At 42.6% G+C, this 18,746-nt stretch overlaps 1 protein-coding gene across 1 annotated transcript; it reads left to right on the forward strand.

The window, feature by feature from the left end:
- On the forward strand, window positions 13,034–15,431 carry LOC109843657 (WAT1-related protein At5g07050-like). The gene is made up of 7 exons (XM_020412612.1): window positions 13,034–13,300; window positions 13,387–13,449; window positions 13,532–13,648; window positions 13,737–13,986; window positions 14,470–14,631; window positions 14,723–14,874; window positions 14,982–15,431. The coding sequence occupies exons 1-7, from the start codon at window positions 13,113–13,115 to the stop codon at window positions 15,214–15,216; spliced, it is 1,167 nt and encodes a 388-aa protein (XP_020268201.1). The 5' UTR covers window positions 13,034–13,112; the 3' UTR covers window positions 15,217–15,431.

Consider the following 18,746-nt stretch of genomic DNA (forward strand, 5'->3'; position numbering starts at 1 on the left):
CCTTAGGTGGATTCTCATGCTTAGATTGTTTGATAATCATATTTGAATCATCTTTTAGGAGGAGGTATTGTTCAAAATTTTATTAAAATAAATAAACTGAGGGCAAAAGTTATAATAATACTTTTTGTTAAAAAAAAAGAGTTACAATAATACTTTCTCAGAATTTATAATATATATGATTGTTCGCGGGAAAAATCGTAGCTTTCTTCATTGATTCCATTGCACACTCTTGTAATAATTTATCGATTACAAAGATCCGGTCTTTTTATAAGACCCGGTTACAAAATCAAAGAAAAAGAAAAAAAGATTACAACTTTCCTTTCGAACGAATCGCGAGCTCCTGTTTTGCGGTCACTCGCTTTGTGGGTTCTTCGCATGCGCCGGGGTTTATCCGTGGACCACCGCGCGATCTAGATCCGGTCGAATCTACGCAGTATGACGGGTATTATTTCGCCAAGGAAATAATAGCCGAGGGTACTATTTCGCCAAGGAAATAGTAGCCTTTAGTTCTCGGGATCAAAGGCCAAGCTTTGATCCGGAGTACGCCTGCGTAGATCTGAGATCCGGTCCTCTCGAACTCTTGCCTTATTTGGCGTTGACGATCGCCGAGCACCAGATCTGGAAGAACAAGTCCTCGAAGTCCCAAAGCTTGGATCTTTTTTAGATCTGAGTCTTGAATCCAGCAGGGCTTCGCCTCCAAAAAATCCAACCCTTGAACAAATGAACCAAGCCCCCTATTTATAGGCACTCTGAACTGTGCCCGGGCACAGATCTTGCTGTTCTGAACTCTGATTTGGCAGTCCGGATCCCGATATGGCAGTAAACCCGCTTCGGTGTTCGAGTTCGAATCCGTTTTACAGTTGGATGACTCGTTGATTCACCGAACCGTTAGCTTGATTCTGCACGCGAGTGGATCTATTCTGTTGCTTGCGTGTGATTCGTTAACCTCGTCGCCTCGTTAATCCGCTTCGTTGCGTGTCACTTGGCTTCAGTGTTGTGGACTGACGCTCGTGTTTGGATACGTCACCCGATGGTTCGTCGGTTTGTGCCGAGCTGTGCTAAGGGACCTATAAGCAGTTTTATATGCCTACAGATACCCCCTCCAAAGTATTTCAGTATCGTTCTCTTATAGAAGAGTCTGGAATACTTTGGATATGATTGTCCCAACCTTCAGTCGGTGTAACAGTTCCTTGGAATGGCTTATGTTCTTGATTCCTTCAATCCTTCAGGCTATTCGGTGCTTTGTCGAATGTCTGTAAGGTTTCCGGTGCTGCATTTATTGTCTGACCGTTGTCGGAATTTCGAACTTGAAGTCGATTCCTGATTTTTTGATTTTTAGCTTGTGCTTGTTGGTTCAACATAGAACTGACCATCGATTGTTGGCGTTGAGTTCTCATTTGCGACGCGTTGTCCGGCGAAGTGTTGTTGAGTTATCCTTAAGAATATTTTTAGAAAAATATTCTCCAGAAACTTCTCAACCAAAAATAGGAAATAGTTTATACTCGTATACCTTATTGGAGTATTAAGAAGCAATTTATATTCGTATACTTTTCGGAGTACTGTTGAGTTATCCTTAAGAATATTTTTAGAAAAATTCTCTCCAGAAACTTCTCAACAAAAATAGGGAATAGTTTATACTCGTATACCTTATTGGAGTATTAAGAAGCAGTTTATACTCGTATACTTTTCAGAGTATCAGAAGGAGCAGTTTATACTCGTATACTTGTCGGAGTGTTGATTCTTTCGTTGCAACGCATTGATCGGCATTGACCTAGGGTTACGCGTTGACCGACGTTGACCCTAGGGTTTCGAACATCGTACGTTGACTTTTTGATCGCAACGCGTTGACTGGCATTGACCTAGGGTTACGCGTTGACCGGCGTTGACCCTAGGGTTTCGAACGTCGTACGTTGACTTTCATTGCCACGCGTTAACCTTGGGTCTACACGGTTTAAGCTCTTTAAGGTGTTGGAGCGTGGCGGTCCCAAATGCTGGGGCTGCAGAACCAACTATAAAAGTTGATTCGTGTGAGGATACAGATCTTATCCCGAAGTCGTTGGATGCTCAAATCACGAGACCAACTTATGAAGCTGATGCGTCAGTGACTCGCATTTATAGGATTTTTGGCAAACCCTCAGCCATCAACGGGTTTGATGAGCCTTTACCGACTATCGTTTGAGTCGGGCTAGCATGTGGATTGTTCAATTCCGTTCCACATGTGACGTTGTGCTAAGAGAGTTAACGCTCTTAGTGCTACGATATTGAATACGTAGACTTCGTCTTTCTCACGGGAATAGACTACCCGGCAACGCGTATTAGGCGTTGACTTTAGGATTTTTGGCTAACCCCCAGCCTTCAACGGATTTGATTAGCCTTTACCGACTACCGTTTGAGTCGGGCTAGCATGTGGATTGTCTAAATCTGTTCCGCATGTAACGTTGTGCTAAGAGAGTTAATGCTCTTAGTGCTACGATATTGAATACGTAGACTTCGTCTTTCTCACGGGAATAGACTACCCGACGACGCGTGTTAGGCGTTGACTTTAGGATTTTTGGCTAACCCCCAGCCTTCAACGGTTTTAATAAGCCTTTACCGACTACCGTTTGAGTCGGGCTAGCATGCGGATTGTCTAAATCCGTTCCACATATAACGTTGTGCTAAAAGAGTTAACCCTTTTAGTGCTACGATATTGAATATATAGACTTCGTCTTTCTCCTGTGAAAAGACTAAACAGCAACGTGTATCAGACGTTAACTTAGGATATTTGGCAAATCCTCAGCCCTCAACGGATTTAACATGCTTTTACCGATTACCGTTTGAATCGGGCTTACATGCGGATTGTTTTAAGTCCGTTCCGCATGTGACGTTGTGCTAAAGGAATGAACTCCCTTAGACTTGATGCTACGACTTCGAACCCGACAATGTGTATTAGACGCTGATTTATCCCTACTTAGGCTTCGGATGAAATACCCAAGAATCGAACTCTGGTGTCTTTTTCTACGGAGAAAGACTAAACCGGCGATGCGTGTTAGGCGTCGGCATATCCTTTCTTAGGATTCAGGATGAAATTCCCCATGCGTGTAAGGCATGGATTTTGGTGTTATTAATAACAACCTACCACAATGTTGAATATGCGGACGGGTGTTCTTTTTTATGGTTAAGAACTAACCGGCAGTGCGGGTTAAGCGCAGACTTATCCTTGTTTAGGTTTTAGGATATAATACCCCAGAATCGAACTCTGGTGTCTTTTTCTACGGAGAAAGACTAAACCGGCAGCGCGTGTTAGGCGCAGGCTTATCCCTGCTTAGTGTAGGCATCGAAAAATGCCTATAGGTCTCCACAAACGGTTCAGTGTTAAAAAGCGACGATGAACGTCACTATCCGATCCACATGAGCCTAATCGACGTCGACGAACGACTGAAGTGAATCGACGAGCTACACGAGCGGATAGGATTTCGGAACAACAAAGACCCGGACCAATCGGGAACCCGGCACTGTTCACAAAAAGGACAACGCCCCTCGTGCCTCGACCACTCTACAGATAATCCAATCACCAGAACGGATCGAACTCCTCGTCAAGCATCCAACGCACCCGACACCCCAAGGGGTGTCTCGGTTTTGGAGCCGAGACACCCCCCTAGGGGTGTCCTCAACCAGCCCCCTACCCATTGGTTTCCTATAAATAGGCCCCTAGGGCCTCCATTCTCTTGGCCTTGGTTTTGGGAGAGGAATTTCAGATCTAGAGCTCTAGCCTTTGAGATCTGAAATTCCAGAGAGGAGCGGCGAAGCCCTGCCGGAGGAAGGAGTCGGGGTTTTCTAAGAGAGCGGCGAAGCCCTGCCGGATCGAGGAGTGAGCGAGCCTTCTGTAGCAAAGGAGCCTCCTTCTTCATTCCCCTTTCTTTATTTTCCCTTAGTGTTGCCCTTAGCGGTGATACAAAGGAGAGCTAGTGCCTCGTCTTAGCCGAGACATAAGCTTTACACTTCTGAGATCCCACGCGGATCGACGAGGTTCAGAGTTTCTAAAATCCCCCGCGGATAGACGAAACTCTGCCCGATTTTCTCGGACCAGATCTGAGTGCCCCGGTGGTCCACGGATATCAACATCCCCGTCACAGGCAAAAGACCCACGCAAGCAAGAGATGACAAACAGATCTTGCGTTTGTTTGAAAAGAGTTGTATCTATTTTGTTTTCATTGTGTACCGGTCTTATAAAAAGGCTATCTTTTTATTTCATTGTAACGATTGAAGTTGTAATGAATGCAGCAATGAATACAGCAACTTTTTCCGCAAACAAGCTGGCGACCACAGTGGGAGCCAACGGCATCGCAACCGACGCCGTCGTGACGCAACCAGCACTCAAGATCGGGGCGAATGAAGAACACGAGCTCGATCAACAACGGTTCAAAGAAGGCCTCTCTTCCTCCTCCTCCAGATCCGCCTCTCCAAACGGGTACAGAAAGGTAACCTCTTTCATAAATGTTTGCAGGTCCTTCGGTTCGAAAATCCAAGACCCCGTTGCCGCCTCTGCACTTGCACCACGCGACGTCCCCGTGTCGTCCAACGTGGTCGAGATCGCAGATCCGGACTCCTCTTCCGCCGAGGAGATGACTTCTGAAGACGCTTCGGCATTATCAAAGAGAGCACGACAAAGACGGCGTCAACGTCTTGCTCGTCAGCTGGCCGAGGCTTTGGAGCCAATGGATGGGATCCGCTATAACGTGGATCTAAAATCCAGGCAACGCCAGGAGCAACCACGGCAAACAACCAGCCCCTCCTCCGAAGCAGAAACAAACAAATGGGTTCATGTCAAAAGAACCCGTTCTACTCTCGAGGAGCGAATCCAGAAGCGCCGCGCCTTGCGTGCGCATGCCCGAGCCCTGGTCCAAAAAGCACGAGAAATGCTAAAGGGAGAGGCCGTTAAGAGATCGCCGAGATCCGAACGAGTTTGGATGCCGAAGGCCAAAACAACGCCTGGGTCCAACCTTCGTCAATTTCAGATCCCGAGCCTCCGGTAAAGCCCCACCGCAGCGTGGATTTCCCCAAGTTCAAGAATCCTCTGAACAACCGTATCGACGCTCTACCCGAGAATCGAGGAAAAGCGCTTGCCAGGGAAAGCTGGGGATCGTTGAAGGAGCTTCGAGCCAACATCCAGACTGGGGGTTATGCACGATCTCCTAACAAATCGATTTCTGCAACGACCAGCTCGGCGATGCACACAAAAAATCAGGAGCCCGTTAAGGTTTCACCCTCACAAAGGTGTGATCCCAAACGTGAGACTCCTGTAAAAGCCAACAAGGCAATGTTTACTCAGAAGAAGACGCGTCGGACAGACGAACGCGTTATACCTGAGAACCCCTGTGAGCAGCCGATAGGTTACTCCGACTGCAAAGTCAGTGAGTTGTACTATCAGGCTGGGGGTGCGAATGAATCTCGAAAGAGAAATACCCAGGAAGCGGATTCTCACTGTCCGTGTACCAAACTTATCAGGGCAGTTTTATCAACCTGTAGCTGCCCCAAGACCGCTCCACAGAGGGTCTCGATATTCAAGGGAATTTCCGATGGGATAACGAAGCCCAAATCAAGGCATTCTCACCAAAGAGGATCAGTTGATCGAGATGATGAACTCCTAGAAGTTACCATCAACATGGTCAACAAGGGAAAATCCCCAATCATGTCAAGTGGTTCCGACCTTAATTTCTCTCCCGGAAGCAAGGTCAATTCGGGAATAGCCCAGCTTCAGCTAGAAGCCGACGGATATAACAACGATCGTGGGATCCATGAAGGAGTCCTTTCCGATGATGAATCCTCAGATTCTTATTCCGCGCTCGCCTCCGATGACACGACGTCTAGCATAGGGCAAGCTCGAGAGGTGTGCATGGCCAACACCGAACAGATAGCCAAAATCATCGAAGAGGCCCTGGCTAAGCAGAAGGAAATCTTCAAGTTTGAAATGGAAATGGCTATGCAAGAAATAAGACAAATGCACGACCAACGAATCCGTGCTCTGTCGAACCGGCTAGTCGAGTCCAACCGTCGCACCCAGAACGCCGCAGTTGACAGCGATCCGGAAGTGGACGAAATCATCATAGCCGACACACAGCCCAAAAGTACTGGGGGTGGCCCCACTAAAAATAACAACGCTGGGGGTGGACCTACCAGTGATGACAACCCTGGGGGTGGTCGTCTTATTCCTCCCGAAAATCGTCCAAGACAGGATAGAGGTGAGGCCGAAAAGATGAAGGAGCTCGAAAGAAAAATTGAAGCCCTGATGTCTACTCGAGAGGTGAAGAGGACCGGCATTCTGTGCCCTTACCCGAAAGAGTGGGATACGATCCCGTACCCAGCAAAGTTCAACCTAATCAACTTCACGCCGTTCAACGGGAAGGGCTCCCCCACTCAGCATCTGATCTACTTCAGGTCCCACTTGGGGGTGATCTCTGGCAACGGACCTTTGATGGTTCGGTCATTCGTTGGCACCCTTCACGGGCCTGCCTTCGATTGGTACCGCCGTCTCAAGACCGGAAGCATCAACAGCTGGGAGGACTTGGAAAGCATGTTTCTCGCCCATTTCTTCGATGACGACACCGAGGTGTCGACCAGGACACTCTTTGATGAGAAACAAAAAGGCGGAGAGTCGGTGGATACCTTCATCAAATGCTTCCGCAATCAGGCAATGAACTGCAGGGATCCCGTCACGGAGGAATTCATTTTGCAGACTTGTCAGAACAACTTGTCCATTAACATCTTGGACGTGATGGGAATAGAGCCGCTCAATACCTGGAAAGAGTTGAAGGTACGCGGAGAACAGGCCGAACGCTTCCTCAAAAGGAAGAAAGCCGAGAGGAGCCAACTGATGGTCAACCCTCTGGATTCGGATCTCGTACTTCATGATGAAGGGGACGCACCTGCAGCTGTTATTGGCGATAATCAAACGTCGCAACAGCAGTCCTGGGAACAGCAAGAGAATTCGGACGAGACGCTCCAAAACGAGTACTCGTTCAAAGACGAAGACGTTCCAGCTATCTTCGAGACCCTTCTCGAAAACAACAAAATCAAACTCCCGCCCATCACGCATCAGGAGGAAGATGACGATTCTGCGGATCCAACGTACTGCGAGTACCACAGGAGGATCCTCCATCCCACCAAGGATTGCTTTGCTCTCAAGAATAGCATCCAGACCTTGGTTGAAGCCGGCGTTATAACGCTAGGGTAAGCCAATTGAGAACGGCGAGACTCCGACAAGTATAAGAGTATAAACTGCTTCTTGACACTCCGACGAGTACACGAGTATAAACTGCTTCTCAACACTCCGAAGAGTATATGAGTATAAACTGCTTCTCACACTCCAAAGAGTATACGAGTATAAACTGTTTCTCGATTGAGGTCATTTGCGGCCATTTGGGTGAACTACGTTCGGCTTGATTCCTTGGGCAAGAGGATACGTATGCAGTCTTTATGATGCAGTCGGGGTTTGGATTTTGATGGGGGTGAGACTGATTTGGAGAGTTGATATTGACATTTGGAGAGTGTTTGCATTCTTATTTGGGTTCTCGACTTGTTATGGATTGAGTCTGTTGTCGTGAATTGTTTCACGGTGTACTGGACACAACAAGTGAGGCATTTGATTTGGTCGGTGTCGGCTCAGTTTTGGGAAAACTTCGCCGAGGTGGAGAATTGTTGGATTTGTAGGGATCACATGGACCACACCCACGAGATTGTGGAAACCGCTTGATTGGCTAGCTATGAGCCAACAGATTTGAGGAAACCACCTGGGAGGCTAGCTAATAGCCAGCGGATTTTTTCCCTTCGTTTCTTGGACTTCGGTTTCTGGCCCACCCGAAGACATGACAGAGGCCTATAAATACCTAGTTTTTTTTTCTAGGTTTTCTGTGTGCAAGGTTGGGTAAATTGGTTTTTGCGGCTGCAGAGCGGGTTCAAGGACGATTTCTTTTCGGCTTTGGAGAAAAAAATTACAGAAGAGAGAGGAGTCTTTTAGCGGCTGCAGCAGAAGAAAAATCCTAGGGTTTTGTGAAGAGAGAAAAAGTATTTGAAGGCTGACATTTTCTTGTGAAGAAAAGCAAGGAGCCTATTTGAGGGTTTAGATTGTGAGAGTTGTAAACCCATTGTATTCTTTTTCTCTATAATAGTAGATCCCCCCTCCTTGCCCCGTGGACGTAGGCAGTTTGCCAAACCACGTAAAAATTGGTGTTTGAGTTTGTGGCCATTGTAATAGTTTTTAGGATCCCTCGACGCGCAGTCCTAGAGCTGACGAGAGGAAGAGCAAATATCCCACTTTGATGGGATATTAGGCTTTCAGATTCTTGTTCCCTTTGAGAAACAAGAATTCTTATCGATATTTCTCTCTTATTGTGCACCAGAAACTCTGCCGAAATTTCCGCTGCGCACAACACGGTACACCCGACAACGCCGACTTCCACACAACCCTCACTCACGCTCTTTGTCTATTAACTCAACACTTGAGATCTCTACAACACAAGAGACTCTCATTCACTCTAACTCTCTATACTTTCAAGATAACAAGTGAAAAACTTAGATTACCCTTGTGTTGCCTTTTATTTCCTCTCTACAATGAGAGCATGCTTTTTTATAGGCATTGATTAACATTTTCATCTTTCAAAATGCTTGGGAAAACACAAATCTATTCAGATTCGGGTAGGGTACTTTGACTGACCATAACTCCATCCATACTGCTCCGATTCCTGTGATTCAAAGCTTAGAGTAAACTATGCATGTACCTCTACAACTTTCATATAGAGTTCCGAGCCAAATAATGATTGTACCATGCCCGAAAAGACCATGCAAAAATATATCTGCATGTAAAAAATTGCAGCAATAAATTTAGTTAGAAATTAAGCCAACTCCAACACTTTTTCAGGCAAACATTCCTCTCTCATCAGAACTTTCTTGCGCTGGCCACATCTCATGATACTAGCCAGTATTTGGGAACACCAATCAGACACTGCCACTTTCCCTCTCTGCTCCACTCAGAATTTATTCGTATCCGTTTACTAATCACGGATACAGACATGGTACTAACATGATGATTCGGTGGAAAAAGAACTCATAATTCCTACTTGTCAAAATTGATTTCATGCGGATTGGGGAAGTGGAAAATAAATATATATAAAAGACTGAAACATGTACAGGCAATGTGATACAGGGTTGTCTAAATAAATATTTATACAAGGCTGGAATCAGTAGTTCAAGTCTGGAATCTCATCTATTTTACACTTGCTCAAGAATTAGCTGTTCTTAGAAAACCAACCATCCTTTCCATGATCGTTCACCCATACCAAGAACACTCACAGTCCCATCTCCTTGTGCTTTCCAGGACACTATTAGCATCAATTGCCATAGGCGCCAATCTCTATTTTCCCTTCCAAAACTATTTTAAGAGTATTGCTTTAGTTTGTTTGGATGTCTTTTGTGAAGAGAGTGGGATTTCCACGAAGCTATATATGCATCCTTTTGTGACTGACCGGAGATTTATTTGTGCATTGGTGAGATGAATGTTGATATGTTGGAGATGACTGGAGTGAGTAGATGATCATCTCTCTCTCTCTCTCTCTCTCTCTCTCTCTCTGGTGCTCCATTAACTGATAACTTCACAGGATGGAATTTTAGTGAGCTGTGGCACAGAGCATTTAGTTTTCTCTGTCATGTCACGTAGTTCATAAAAATACTTGGAGGTATAGATCATTGAGCCCACTAATGTGTGCTAGATATATATATCATCATATGTGGCGCAGAGCATTTTACACTTGCTCAAGTTGCTTGAAGATACAATTCAGGTGCAACACAAGTTGCAATAGTGTTGAACCACTATATAATACAAGTTGGTCCTTGTACTGTCTAGGAATTTTATGGCACCGTGCATTATGCATTTTAGGTCGCGAACCTTACTGTCTAGCATATTAAGACACAGTGAATGTAGGTAGTGGTATCCTCCTAAGAGAATAAAGAGCCGGATTTCCCAACAATTTGAAAAAGGATCAAATGCATCGATCAATAGCGTCATCATCCCACACAAACTCGCGAATATGATGACTCCTCTTACTTTTTTTTAGTACTGTTAGATACTTCATCGAACTTAATACGTTGGGACCCAACTGCTGCTAATTATCCATCAAGAATCTAGCATTATGCCCTTTTTACACGAGCAGGAGTATTTGCATAGAGAACCTTATGCCCAGCTCTCAGGTGTCTTGAATAGTTATTTAATTTGGTACTTTATGTTACACAAATAGCCGCGCGCCTTTCACTTTATATTCATTCACTAAAATGGCAAGGGAATCTTATTAGCATATATAGTTGATTCGATAAAACATTTCTTAATTAACTTGGCTGACGTTTTGCGTATTCAGGTCATCAAATCTTAACAATAACAGATAAATACTTATTGTAGCTTGTTGTATTAGGTCCTGCCCGTATGCAAGTACTTTAGAACTCAATTATAAAATTAAATATTGTATGTCAAAATATCTATCATCCATTTTAGTATATGGCATTGTTATGTTGCTTTAAGTGATATCAGTGATATTAATGTAAACTGTAAAAGCCATCCTATGATAGGAACTTCTAGATTCATTTTGGAGTTATCGGCATCTCTTATATTTTTTGTTATTACTAGGATAATTTGTCTGAGATGCCAATAAATCTTAAAGCTTGGTGAACATTAGCTATTTCGATTTATTAATATTTACCATATCTATTCCATGAAATGCACGTGTATAAAGAGCTGCCTGTTATCTACTAGTATATCACATATGTAAAGGTTCTTTAGCCACTCAAACTCTTAAATGGATAACGATGATCTAGAGAAATGACAATTAAGAGTTTATTTATTAGATATGGATCTCACAAAAGATATCTTCTAAGCTGATGCAACTAGTATTTTTCTACCTCGGCTTTGTTCTCTGATTCAAGGTTTTCATGTCTAATCATTTTCGTTAGTTTTTTTTCCCCGGAAAATTTGCTTTAATTATCTCATTCATCCTTCCTCCATAATAGGATGTGTTATGTGTTGTGCGCGGCGGCCAAACCGATAGGGTGCTGAGAACAAATACCAATGCCGAGAGAGAAAGCAAAACAATCCAAAATAACGGCACAAACACAAACAAACGAATTTTACGTGGTTCGGCAACTTACCTACGTCCATGGGGTAAGAAGGGGATGGGTTTTCACTAATAGAGAAGAAGAGTACAAATAGAAATTACAAATTCACAAACTAATCTCTCACACAAAGCTCTCAATCTCTCAAACAAAACCCTAATCAATAGCTTCAGAAAATGCTCTTTTCTCTGCTCCAAATATCCCCAATTCTGCTCCCCCAGAAACCCTAAAACGTGTGTTCCTATTTATATCAAAACAGAAACCCAAACCAATCAGGAAACTGAAATCAGGCCCAAAAACCCGATCCGGTCGACCGATATATAGCCCTGGTCGACTGGCAAGAAACACGAAATCTCAACAAAATCAATTACAGGGTTTCGGTCGACCGACAATGTGGTCCGGTCAATAAGGTTCGCGGTCAACCGAACTATCCTCGCGGTCGTCCGAACAACACCAAAAATCCTGTCTGCTTCAAAAATCCTGTACGTCGTGGCCGTGTCGCCATTTCTACATTATGAAGTTCTGTCTGCAGGCATGATTGACTTGACGGTAAAGGTGATATATCTCGTTCCTTCAAGAAGTTTGCAGACAAAAATAGGATTTTTTGTGAGTGGAGGAATAACCAGTAAAGTTCTTATTACTGTAAATAAAACTACTTTGATTTTCCCAGAAAAGACATCATAAAAAAGAGAACTTCAAACTTCAAACTTCAAACGAAATGAAAAAAATGAAAATAATTGCTCATTAGCACACAAATCAGGATATGTGGCATGGAGAGATTTAAACTGTTACATAACCAGAACATTTCAGGAAAAAAGGTATTTTTATCTAGAAGCATTGTTGGAAGAGGAGGTTGGAGTAGCAATAAATAAAAATAAAAATAAAAAACCAAAACTTTCTGGTTTTGCTTAGGTGTCTTCCAGGGATTGCATGATCTCATTAAAAAGATAACACAAAAGACCTTCATTTTAGAATTAAACATTTATCCATATTTCCTTTTTTCATTTCCACATTTGAACTTCTACAATACTAATTACAGATATATAACTGGAATTGGAGCTAATATAACCTTTTTCATGTAATAGAAATGTCAAAGAACTTTCTCCCAAAAAAGAAAAAAAATGTCAAAGGATCCTGCTACTAAATCAAAACTCAAAGGTTGTCAGGTTTAAGGGTTATAATGTTAACATGCTCACAGGTTGAGGACCCTTCATGGGTTGAAATCTGGACTCACGGAGGAGTAACCTCTCTTTAACCCACTTTAGAAATTCATGGCTAGTAAGATTTGAATCTAGATTGCGCTGATACCATGTTGAAGTTGTGCTGATAGTTGAGACTTACAGTGTTATATTCTAACAAGAAACGTATTATTCAATCCCTAAGATGCAAACAACCTTGTCCAAAACATGCTACCAATATCAACACACCGGGATTGTGTCAATGCCAATTGGTCAGAGAGATGATTCCTGTGATGCCGCCGCATGTGGCATGATCGATCACACATGGGAACCACGACCACGCTCTTGTGGCCTTTAATTTGTGCAGCATCAGAGTGCACCATTCTATTTCCTGTCACTGTGCCTACTATGTCTGAGCTGTATATGGGTGCCTCTCACATCTCTCACCACTAGTAGTATCCTATTGCTTCTAATTCTATGGACCCTCACCACTTAAACCCTGAATTTGGCCAAGTGGAACATACTCACTATCCTTGCACTTGGCTTCCAAATCTAAATTGGATAAAACCAAGTATTTGAATATATAATATCTAATTTCGATAATCCTATATATTGCATCACTACGGAATATTCATTTAACCAACGCATTGAAATTCCAAGAATGCACCTAAAAGTGGTACATAAATGTGTATAAATAGAGACCCTGATTACAAACCCTCACTAGGAGAATCACAAGCCAAGCCACTTGGGTTTCTTCCTCTCCTACATCTTCTCCTTCCTCTTCAATTGTTAACTCAAACAATGGAGAGTCAACTATTCAACCGTTGCAAGCCATATATTGCCATGATTTCTCTCCAATTTGGCTATGCCGGCATGAACATAATCACCAAAGTGTCTCTTAATCATGGAATGAGCCACTATGTTCTTGTTGTATATAGGCATGCCTTTGCTACCTTATCCATTGCTCCATTTGCCCTCATTCTTGAGAGGTAATCAATATGTCAAAACACAAAAAATACCATTCTATATACATTTTTGTTAAGTTTCTAACTTTATCAATTAATGTTCATGACAGGAAAGTGCGACCGAAGATAACAGTCCCGCTTTTCATGCAAATATTCGTACTTGGCCTACTCGGGTTAGTATATAAATAATTTCGTATGCATCATTTTGCAAATCTAGTTAAGATTAAAAAGCTCATGTTCTGTTAAATCTTGCAGGCCTGTCATAGACCAGAACTTCTATTATGCAGGACTGAAGCTCACATCTCCTACCTTCTCTTGTGCCATGAGCAACATTTTGCCTGCTATGACCTTTGTAATGGCCGTCATATTCAGGTCAATAATGTTTTGATTAAGACATAATTTTCTTAGAGATTGTAGACGGAATTTTTAGTGATTTTATTTTGTTTTTAATCTGAAATAGGATGGAGAAGATAAATATCAAGAAAGTGATATATCAAGCTAAGGTAGTAGGAACGGTAGTAACAGTGGCTGGGGCAATGTTGATGACTCTATACAAGGGGCCTTTAGTAGAATTGGTTTGGACTAAGCATGCTCATGCTCATCAAGCAGCGTTGCCCATTTCTAGTAGCTCTGCAGATAAAGACTGGTTCTTAGGCTGCATCTGCCTCATTGTAGCTACTCTAGCTTGGGCTTCTCTCTTTATTCTACAGGTATACATTATTGTATTTATTCTTAATACTTAGATCAACATAGTTTTTGAAAAGCTCAACATGAGGAGAAGAAAGAGATAATAGTAACTTCATCTCAGGTATAACATTATGATAAAATTATATTGGTTACTTCTGGGAAGTGAACTGTTAGAATTAATATAAAACTATAATCCTTGATCTTCACCATAACTTCGGAGTTTTGGTTTAATGGCTAGAGGAACTAAATTTAAGATGGTATCAGAGCAACCCAGGTTCAAATCTCACCGGCCACGAATTAAATGCGGATTTTCTAAAAATTGACACTGCTACGTGAGTCCAGGTTTCGACCCATAGAAAAGGGCGCTCAACCTGCGGGGGCATGTTAGAATTAATATAAGACTACAATCCTTGATCTTCACAATAACTTCAGAGTTTTGGCCTAATGGCTAGGGGAACTAAATTAAAGATGAACTAATTCTTGAATTGCATTTGCTTTGATTGTAGACTCACACACTGAAGTCATTCTCCTCTGCTCCACTCTCCCTTACTTCTCTGATTTGCTTTATGGGCACTCTTCAAGCAACTGCAGTCACTCTTGTCATGGAGCACAAGCCATCAGTTTGGAAAATTGGCTTTGATATGAATCTCCTTGCTGCTGCCTATGCTGTAAGTAAAGTTATCTCTCTCTTTCTTTGATAAGTTTTAATCTGTGTTGATGAGTTCTGACACGCCTCTTGTTTGCTATGACAATGAACAGGGAATTGTGACGTCAAGTATTGCCTACTATGTCCAAGGACTAGTAATACAACAAAGAGGGCCAGTCTTTGCTTCTGCTTTCAGCCCTCTAATGATGATCATAGTTGCCATCATGGGCTCCTTCATCCTTTCTGAAAATATGTATTTAGGAGGGTTAGTGAACAAAATTTGCTTAATGTTTCGTTAAAAAACTTCATCTACCCTGTATTGGGAAATATGGGCTAATCTTTTTTTCCCCTACATTTTATTGCTCATTGCAGCATTCTAGGATCCATCTTGATTGTTGGTGGACTATACTCAGTTCTCTGGGGGAAATACAGAGAGGATAAGGAGAAGAAAGAGATGGAAAGAATGGTTCTTCCCTTAGCACTGAAGATTATGGATATCGTGGAGGTCGATGAGGTTGAACTAGAGAAGATAAAAGCTAATAACAAGATATCTTCATCAATGGAGCAGGGAGTTATCAAAATTATTGCTCCAAAGCCAGAGATTTAGAAATTTGTAGCGTTGGTTTGAAGTGCAAAGGGAGGGAGGGAGAATGATGTAATGTGGTTACAGAGGGCTAATTAAGGAGTAGAGGTTTTTTCCTTGTTTAATCTCAACTTCTTTCTTCTTTTTTTACCCTTCCTCCCGTAATGTAGTTTGTAATACTTTTCTTATGGAACAAGTAAGAACGGAGAGTTTGTGACCTCTCTCAATCATAAAATTTTTACCAGATCTAATTCTCTATTTACATTAGCATCTCCTTAAATATGTGCACCATGTGCTAGAATTGGTTCATTATCTCATACCATAAAGACTCATGCTTAGAGTATGCATAAGCATCTCGTGTAAAGAACTAAGCTTTTACAGCCATATTGTTTCTCTTTTGTCTCAGGTTTATATTTCACTTTTGGCTAGATTTTTGGCGCGTTGTTCTTGCTTTAACCTCTCGGTTTCATCCTTGTTTATTTTCTTTGGCTTTAAATCTATATATCCTGCTAGCTTCTGGTAGTGTTAGTCTTGAGTGTGTAGACCAAACCTGGAATCAAATCAACGAAGAGAACAAGAAAAATGCAGGTCAGTCGACTGACGGAGGAGGTTCGATCGACCACAATGACAGCAGGAAACTGAGTAGAAACTGCTCTATGGCCGGTCGACCGTGAGGACTATGCCGGTCGACCGAAAAGGCCGGTCGACCGAAAAGGTGCACAAGAAGACCTTATAAAGATGACGCTCTGGCCGGTTGACCAACACACATGGTCCGGTCGACCGGATATAGTTTTTTCCAGTTTCCTATTTTATTCAGGATTCTGTTTTGGGCTGGGATCCTATATATACCTAATACGTTTTAGGATTTGTAGAACACGTGAAAAAGAGGGTTTTGAGAGGATTCTTTCAGAGAGATCTCAGAGAGATAAAAACCTATTTGAAAAAGAGGGTTTTGAGAGGATTCTTTCAGAGAGATCTCAGAGAGATAAAAACCTATTTGTGGGCATTGTAATCTTCTTAGAGAGATCTCAGAGAGATAAAAACCTATTTGTGGGCATTGTAATCTTCTTCAATTAATCAAAGAATTATATGGTGCGGCTCCCGAGGATGTAGGCACGTTGTCAAATCTCGTTAAATCTGGTGTGTTCTTTCTTGTTTACTTTCCTACAAGTTTTATCTTTTATTTGCGGTGATTTATTCGATTTGATTGTTTCGAATCCTCAACAACTTGTATCAGAGCTTCATTCAGAAGGTTTGTGTGAGAGCCATAGCAGAGGAAAGCTAATCTAAGATCAAGAAGTTTGACGGCTCAGACTTTGCCGCTGGAAGTCGTAGATGGAGGACTATCTGTACCAGAAGGATTTGTACCGTCCGTTGATGGGCAAAGCTAAAGGAAAGAAGAAAGAGGAATCAGACGAGGAGTGAGAGATACTGGATAGGAAGGCTCTAGGGTAAATTCGGTTATCGCTCGCCAAGACAGTCACACACAATATATTAAAGGAGAAGACGACGATAGAGTTTATAGAAGCGCTCGCAAAGATGTACGAGCAACTGTCAGCTGCAAACAATGTGCATCTCGTCAAAACACTCTTCAACCTCAAGATAGCAGAAAGACGCTCCGTCATGATACACCTAAGCGAGTTTAACACGATTGATGATCAACTTATCTCCGTAGACACCACGTTTGATGACGAAGTGCATGTCCTATTAATTCTATTGCAGTTGCCGGATAGTTGGGCAAGTTGTGTGATAGCAATTAGCAATTCGACAGGAAAGGAAAAGTTAAAGCTGAGTGAGGTTATTAGTATGGTTCTATCTAAGGAGGTTAGAAGAAAATCATCCGAATCAGAAGGTTTAGAATCAACCCTAAATCTTGAACAGAGAGTCAGAAACCAGAAGAAGGGTAACCAGAACAAGAATCAGTCGAAGTCAACTAAGAAGATGTCAAACTCGAAAGTTAGGCCTATCAAAGGGAAATGTTAGAACTGCGGTCAAAAGGGCCATATGTCTTCAACCTGTAAAGCACAAAAGAAGGATACAGATGAGCAGGAGGCTCATCTCGTGCAAGATGCCTTGATCCTTGCTATGGATAGTGATTCCGATTCATGGGTTATTGATTCGGGAGCCTCGTTCTACACCACTGCTAATAGGAAGCTTCTTCATAACTATGTAGCAGAGGATTTTAGGAAAGTATACTTGGGGGATAATGAACTATGTAGTGTTGTTGGAAGAGGTGATGTGCAAATATAGTTGAAGGGTCCTAAGTGGAATCTGAAGAATGTCAGACACTTACCGAAGCTAAAGAGGAATTTTATTTCAATTGGCCAGTTTGGAGTGGAAGGCTACGTTTCAACATTCACCGGGGATTTGTGGAAAATCTCCAAAGACATGATGGTGGTTGCCCGAGGCAATAAAACAAAACTTTCTACCTCACCTCACATGCGAGTGACACCCTCGCAATTGCAGCTGGCAAGGAGAATGCAGATCTGTGGTACAATAGGCTGGGACACATGAGCGAGAAGGGGATATAAATTATACATTCACAAGGAAAGCTAACCGACATGGATTCAGTGGAAGTTAGTGTTTACGAGGACTGTATCTACGAGAAGCAGAAGAGAGTTAGTTTTCAGAAGGATGGAAGACCACCTAAAGTTTAGAAGCTAGAGCTTGTTCATACAGACATATGAGGTCCAGCTAGTGTGTCTTCTCTTAACGGTTCGGCGTATTATGTCACCTTTATAGACGATCACTCAAGGAAGGTGTGGGTATACTTCATGAAGCACAAGTCAGAGGTGTTCGGGATCTTTAAGAAATGAAAGGCCATGGTGGAGAACGAGACAGATCTAAAGGTGAAGTGTCTGAGATCAGACAACGGTGGAGAATACGAGCTGGAGGAGTTCAAGAGATTCTGTGCTCTAAACGATATTCGTTTGGAGAGGACTACTCCAGGGACGCTGTAGCAGAACAGCGTTACAGAAAGGATGAACAAGATATTGACAGAGAGTGCCAGGAGCATGCAATTACATGCAGGTCTGCCTGAGACATTTTGGATGGATGCAGTGCATACGACAGCTTACTTGATTAATTATGGGTCATCAGTTCCATTAGATTTCGGGATTCTAAAGGAGGTTTGGAGTGACAAAAAGATCAATCTCTCACACTTGCGTGTATTTGGTTGCGTGACATATGTTCATATCAATGACCATATCAGGGACAAGCTAGAAGCTAAGTCACAGAAGTGTACATTCATTGGATTCGATATTGATGAGTTCGGATATTGTCTTTAGGATGAGAAGAACATGAAGATCATCAGGAGCATGGATGTGATATTCAATAAGGAGGTGATGTACAAGGACATGGACAATGCCAAGGATAGCCAAAATAGTAGGAGCAGCATTAAGGATACAGATGGATCTGAGTATATGGATTTGGAGGAACATCCAGATGAGGGAGATAGTGCTAGTTCTGACCGAAGAACAGAGGAAACTCCAGGTGCAGAAGCTACTACCCAGGGCTTGGAGTTTAGGAGGTCATTCAGGGTACCCAAACCGAAT

The sequence above is a fragment of the Asparagus officinalis genome, chromosome 5, assembly GCF_001876935.1.
Source record: "Asparagus officinalis chromosome 5, Aspof.V1, whole genome shotgun sequence".
NCBI lineage: Eukaryota > Viridiplantae > Streptophyta > Magnoliopsida > Asparagales > Asparagaceae > Asparagus > Asparagus officinalis.